The sequence below is a fragment of the Octodon degus genome, unplaced genomic scaffold, assembly GCF_000260255.1.
Source record: "Octodon degus isolate 3935 unplaced genomic scaffold, OctDeg1.0 scaffold00208, whole genome shotgun sequence".
Taxonomy (NCBI): Eukaryota; Metazoa; Chordata; class Mammalia; order Rodentia; family Octodontidae; genus Octodon; species Octodon degus.
The window spans coordinates 2448852-2456063 of record NW_004524784.1 but is presented as its reverse complement, the minus strand read 5'-3'; the positions used below and the strand labels follow the sequence as shown (position 1 = coordinate 2456063).

General features: G+C 37.5%; 1 protein-coding gene across 4 annotated transcripts in view; it reads left to right on the top strand.

The window, feature by feature from the left end:
* Nebl (nebulette) overlaps positions 1-7212 on the top strand; it is a 403483-nt gene that overhangs the window by 277266 nt on the left and 119005 nt on the right. For 3 of the 4 annotated variants that reach the window (XM_023704950.1, XM_023704952.1, XM_023704949.1), the window contains exon 5: positions 4645-4755. The exons of the other annotated variant lie outside the window; for it this stretch is intronic. In XM_023704950.1, the coding sequence (XP_023560718.1) occupies positions 4645-4755 (111 nt within the window). The remainder of the gene's footprint in view (positions 1-4644; positions 4756-7212) is intronic. 4 annotated transcript variants of the gene reach the window in all.

Genomic DNA, 7212 nt, shown 5'->3' with positions numbered 1-7212 from the left:
GAGTCTTAATTGACCTTAGAAAGCTAGGGCCAAAATGTTGGCTTTCCTTGCAGCCCTCCTTTTTCTCTAATTTTGGTCTGCAAACTTAGGTTGTTCACCATCCAGAAGACAAGCTTATTGTTTCCATTTCATTTCTATCCCTTTCTCTTCTTTACTTTTAAGTACAGGATACCTCAACAATTGCAAAATGGCCTAAAAGTCAAATATTCTTAATAAAACTGAGCATACTTATTTTTTATCACAGCATCTTGAAGTGTTTTATTATTACAAATGTAAACATCTCCTGTGTACCCATGTTGGCAGTAAGGTAATCTCTGCTAATGCAGCATGAGGCTAAAAATACACTATGTCACAGTTCTGCATGGCTGGATGTGACCCACATGCCCTTTATTTGTTCTTCCAACATCTGGTCATCAAGGTACTTGCTGGTAATACTGGATACTTTATAAAGCACAAAACTGTAAGACAACATTTGATATGGGTCAAGCAACCATCATTCCATAAAGACAGAATGGGGAAAACAAATATATATGTATATGTATATGTATATGTATATGTATATGTATATGTATATTATTATTATTATTATTATTATTATTATTATTTGCAGTACCGGGGATTGAACTCAGGACCCTGCGCTTGCCATTCAAGCACTTGTTCTACTGAACTATCTCCCCACCCCTATATTTGTGTTTTTATGTTTATTTGGAAAGGTAACATTTTTAGGTAGTCAACATCCTTATTTCTTTGGACACATACAGTTTTTCTCATCTTTGAATAGCATATGTGGTGTGTAGTACACACATACTTGTAATGTGCGATTTCATATGCAAAATAATCTACGTTGCCTATTTTGGGATTTTCCACAGCTTGGGGTCAGGACAGGTTTGCATGTTGTTCGTGTGTGTTATCTATGATAGACCAGACATCACGGGGGCGGGTATGTGTGTACTCCTGATTAGCAGTGGCTACCAACATGAATTTCTGAGCTTGTCAGAAAGAAAAAAAACCTAGATTCGGAATAAAGCATTGCAATATCTGTCTCAAAGATTTGCATAATTGCAATGATGTTTCTTTCGGCTTATATGGATCAATTTTGTTACTGTTGGGAGTTTGTTTCTCTGCGTAGATGTGGCAGAAAGTGGCAGGGAAGTTGAAGAGCTATTTCTGAGTGGCTGTAATAATTGAACAACTGAACTTTTACTGTGTCCACATAGTGTCAGATTTATGGTGATGTTGTTCAGAGTATCATAGGAATTGTGGAACTCAGTAGCATTCTGAGTTTTAATGAAAAACCTGAGAGTTTTGACAAACTGTTATCTTAAAATCAACTTTTGTATGTCTTTAGATGATTTCATGCAAAGTAGTGTGAAAAGGTAAAGCTATTTACCTTGATATTTATAGAAAATGATAGATAGGAAAAAGGTCTTTGAAAAAAGAGGAAAAGAGAATTGTGGGGTTTCATTAGCTACTCCCTATTATAAATTTTATGAACAAAGATCCCAAAGAAACTTGGAAATGGACTGAAATGTGTGCCAGGAAGTGGTGCGATCTCTTTCAGTGGAACTATTTCAGGCAAAGGCTAACTAACCCTTTATCACAGAAGTAGTGCAGGCTGTCCAGGCCGCTGGGCTGAGCAGCTTGTTTGTGTGTTATGGGAGCCAAAGGGCCCTAGTTCTGGAATTCAAAGACCTCTGTGCTGTAGGATTAAAAGCTCATGTACCTTATAGAATTATAAAATATACTAGAAGGTAAACATATGCAGGTATCATGTGTGCCTATGTGGATATGAAGTATGAAAACCTTCTAGAAGATAAAATGTGTATGATGAATGTCTATATTACTTATATGAATGTATGTATAACATATATCCAAGTACTTTTCATTCTTCAGGTGTCTAAAATCATGCCAATTTGAATTCTTGAAGTGGGTTGAAAACAATTTAGAATCTAGAGAAATACCATATAATAATGACAAATCCTAAGAAATCAAAATTATTGGAAAATTTATTGGCCTGCCATAATTTTCCATTAACTATTTTAAGGAAGAAAATTAATATAATAAATTAAAGTTCAGCTGCTTCCAATTTGATGCAATCTTAATTCTAAGTGGTACTTAGTAGCAGCCATAAATGAAATGACTAATGTAAAGCTGCAAGTAGAAAATTACATAGCCTTTTTAAGAAAGTGCTTTTGAAAATTAAACTTTGTGAGTCACTGTTTCTGTGATAACTCACAAAGAGATCAGCTGTATTGGTCATGTTTATAAGACCACAAGTGTGATATTTGGTTTAAAGTACAAAATACACCATCAAAAAGGAGATCAGGATGTGCTAGCCGTCTTAATTTAAAAGCAGGAACAAATCCCATAGAAGTTTTCCCTCAGGTTAGTAGGCTTAGGCCACCCATTATGCTCCTGCTCCCTGCCCCTGAGTTATAATACAAAGTGTAATGGAAATGAGGTAATGGACTTCCTAAGTTCTTAAGAGTTTTCCTGGTTAACATTACTCATTGATGAAAGTGTAAAGACATATTCATCAGAATTAGGCGTCTTGGTGAAGTAAGTTGATGGATGGACTAACAAGATGTGTTATACCTGAAATAATGTGAGGTGCTACTTGTGAGTCCTGGTAACCAACCAGACATGAAATTAGACCTGGGAATCTGGCTAGGAAGCCCTGAATGTGACTTCATTGCATTAGTTGGCTGAAATCGCATTGTATCCATCAAAGGGAAAGTGTTATGGATGTGTTCCTAGCAGGTGGGAGAGGCTGACCTGGATTAATGGAAATGATGCTAGTTAGGTTTAAGTCAGAGCCTTGTGGGTGCCTTCATAAAGGGCAGGAGAGATTGGGGTTTGAATTAAAAAGAAGCGGTATGATCAGGCGTTCAGTCAGATGCTTAGTAGTATTTCTTTTTCTTTTCTTTTCTTTTTTTTTTTTTCTTTCCTTTGTAATACCAGGGATTGAACTCAGGATCCTACACTTGCCAGCCAGGCGCTTACGCCACTGAGCTATATCTCCAGCCCGTGATCAGGAGTTCAACCCCTTCATCCACTCAAAGGATCTGGAGGAATAGGATTCCCTGATGGCTTGGGCATTCTGTACTGTGAACTTGGCTTTCTCTATGGTCAGATAAAAGCAACTATGGGGAGATAGATTGGAGTTTGATTAAAAGAAGAACTTCCAAACTTTAGAGACTGTGGTGTCCCAAGCTGAGTTCTTTTGCAGTAGGTGTTTTAAAGAAAATGAGCTGGAGAGTGGATTTAAGCATCCATGGTTGTAGTAGGCTGGTTTTGGATGATAAGATTTGACGATTTTATTGTAAAAATTAGTTTCATAATCATCATTTTAATCCTTTAAGATGGCATATTACCTAAGCTAAATGGGTGGTTAATTCTATTTGTAAAAGCCAACATGGTATGTAAAGTTTATGAGAATATTGAATAAACTCATTTATTCATCCATTCACTAAACATTTATTGCATTTCTACTCTGTGTCATTCACTATGACAGGCACAGGATATTAAAAGATGTGTAAGATAGGGCTCTTGAGGAGCTCCCGTTGGTGAAGAATTCTTCCTAAAGTCTTTTTTTTTTTCCAGTGAAAGTTAGACCTGTTTTTGTTCTTGGTGAAGATTGTTCTAGTTTTTATTTTTAGATTGCCTTTATTATGCTAAGTGATTCCAATTCTACTTCATATACTTTTATTCTTAATCTCTTAGTGTATGTAAAATTAATTTTGCCCCTCTGTCCTTTATACGGTGCTGTTTTATTCCTACTCATTCATTTATTCAGTCACGTAGCAGATATTCATTGATGCTAATTTTTTGCATGACACTAATTCTAGACCCTGAGGATAGAGGGAATCAGACATGTTCTACTAAGTGTAGATGGACGATAAGGGATTCTGCAAACATTACAAAAAGGAGTTAGAAATTGGTGAAGAAAATAAAGAGGATAATTGTGTAAATTGAGAATAAAAACTTGGTTGTTATCTTTTGGATCTTTAATTTCTATCTCTGTTGTCCAGTTTGATTGTATCTACTTTGGTATCTTTCTTGTGTCCCCACTCTATCCAACATAAAACAAATTGGCCCTGGCAGCAGTGGAAGGCATTGGTGTGACCTTCAGATTCCTAGCAGAGGATAAACCTTAGCATACCTGAGCAGTTTGCTAGCTTATTATATTTTCTCCCAAAAGTCTGACCATTTCATAAGATTTACATTATATAATACCTGTGCCTACGTAAAACCAGAGTTACTCACTTAAAAAGAAACAATCTTCTTTGGTCTGATCAGTTGTTTTCTCAAGATTTAAACCTTAAACTCTTATAACCTTGAAAACTTTCATATGTGGAAGATTTCCCAAAACTGTACATAAAGATTTAAGCTAGATGAATAAAAATGGAGGTTTCATCTTCTGGTCAAGGACATTTTCAATTAAACAACAGAGTTAAAATTATAAATCTAAATTGAAGCACTAAAATGTGATCCTTATGTATAGCATCTTGATGTGGAGACCCGGGCAAATGTAACTATTGGAGGTATTTCAACTCTATGAAATCCTAGTAATACACTAAAGATTAACAAGTAACAATTTTCAGTGCCACTAAAAGGAATGAATAATTACGTCTGTGTTTTAAGGTCGCCTATAAACAGGAACATGATGCTACCAGAGGACTCTCAGATTATGCCCGGATGAAGGAGCCACCTGCGATCAAACACGCCATGGAGGTTACTAAACACCAAAGTGACGTAAGAAATGTTATTCCTCACGATTTTCTGGAAAATCGTAGTGAATGTACCTTCAGACTTTTGTTTACTTTATTTAAATTTCAATATGACACTCTATTTCAAAAAATGTTAGGATTTATCAGTCAGTGCAAAGGGTATCTGAGTTGTTCTGCTGCATGGAAATCTTGTGGGATGTTTTATGAAATTGCCAGGCATTGAACATTTTGCTTTGAAGTAGATAAATATGGATTCTTTGACTCATCAAGGTATTAGTGTTTCTGGAGTTTCTTTTACTTGATGGTAAGACTCATGGTCCCCATCCTGGAATAGCAGAAAAACATCAGAAATTGTGATTCAGAAAGCTTCGTTCAAACATGGGCTGGACTGTCCCCCTCTAAGACTGAACAAATGTGAACTATAGATGCATCAGATGCCTAATAGCTGAGTAAGATGCGAAAAGGCCAAGAAGAGGAGGATAAGCTGTAGAACACAAGTTTCTTCTTTGGTTGCAAATTTCCTGCCCCACCAAGGCTTCCAGGGCATTTGCTCAATTCTCACCACTGTCCTGTTGGTCTAGAAGAATAATTTATTCCTTGAACTATAATGCAAACTTGTCTGCCTTCTCTGAAAGAATGCTCTGCCTTCCAAAAGAAATGTAGGAACTCTTGGTCAGATTTTTGATGGGCTAGAATCTGTTCAAAGGGCCCATCTCAGCCAGGTGAACCAATTCCCCTTTGAAAAAATCTGTGTTGTGTCTTTTTCATCTCATGCAGAATCTGTCCTATTCCTTAGTCCTCCTATGGGAGATGGTTTGCTAACTCTGAGCCTCCCAGGCCCAGCTACTGCAGGGTCTTAGTACCAGTGATTTGGTACTAAGTTGCAAGAAGTTGATGTTTAAGTCAAAATGAGAGTGGGGCTGACATTCTAACCCAAATGTATACATCTGCCCATGTTGGAGCACTGCTCTGGGGTGAGTCAAGATTGACAGGAGTTGAAGAAGCTACGTGTCTGCAATTATTAAGCAGGTTATTATTGTAAGGAGAGGCTTTGTAAGAACTGTTTGCTTACAGAATGACTATAATAATCATAATAACCGCCACTTACCCAGCTCAGTCACACACCAGGCAACATGCCAAGACTTTGATCATTTCCAATTCTCCCAAAAACCCTGTACTGATTCCCATTTTGTAGATGAAGAACATAAGACCAAGGAATCAAACTCCCAAGTTTCCTCTTTCAGTTGTATATCATTGATTCCTTCCTAAAGGTCACTGGCAATCCATCAAGATTTTAAATAAAAATTTTCAAAAGGAAGAAAGAGAGTTCTAAATCATCTTCAGAGTACAGAGTGCGATAGGAAAGAATGGCCAGGACACCCTGCATTCCCACTTTTTTGATGCCAAGGAGAACTTGAATTCATATGAAAGGCCAGAGGGTGAGGGGTGGGCTGGGGGATGGGTGGGGAGGGGGCGGGGAGGGCTTGGCCTCCCACAGGTCCCCAGGTGGCCCTTTCTAACTCTATCAGTCAATGAAATTCAAATACAGAAGTTCCTTGTAGAACTGGGCTTATTATTTTAACTCTGCCTTTTCTTTTAAAAGGTCTTTGATTGAGGGAATAGAGTATAAAGCCCTTTTCTCCTCCATTCAGTGCTGTGTACTTATGGGAGAAGATGTGTTTACTTATACCCCTCTGCCACTCGCTCAACCTTTACATGCAAAGTTTGTACGTGTAATAGTATTTAGAAAGTGTTTAAGACTATTTACTCAGATTTAAAGTGAGAATGATATTTGTATTCGACCTGTGAAGTAGCTGATATTCCTCCAGAATCAAGCCACTTAGAATAATACATTCGTTGTCCCTACAGTATGAAATTTAAGCATTGATTTTTTAAAGCTACAAGGAAAGCTAGATGGACATTCTTAGTTCAACTGGTTGATCTAGGAATTTTTACAAAAGGCAAACAAAAGCCCATCTCTCATAAAACTTTAGCCCAGTGAAATTCAAGGCAGAGACTTTACTTGTAGAGTTACTCTTTTGTAATGTGGAATGTCTTTGCATTTGGCTGTAAGTGGCTTAAAGCTGAAATGTGCCATTATATGGGAATATGATTAACCAGAAACAATGAAAGTAAAATCTTTGATTTTTATTTTCCTTCTTCTTCTCTCTCTCTTTCTTTCTGCAGTACTGGGGATTGAAGCCAGGGCCTTCACACTGAGACACATTGCCAGCCTTTATTTTATTTTATTTCTTCTTTGGGACATTTCACTAAGTCAGAAACTTGCCCCAGCTGGGGTTGAACTGAAAACCTTCCTGCCTTAGCCTCCCAAAGTGTGCTGTGTGCTGCTTCCTTCTCCCCTTCTCGTCCTCCTCCTCCTTCTCTTTCTCCTCCTTCTCCTCCTCTTCGTCCTCTTCCTCCTCATGTTCTTCCTCCTCCTTTGTCTTCTTTTACTTTTTTCTTTTTTGTCTTTTGAGACAGG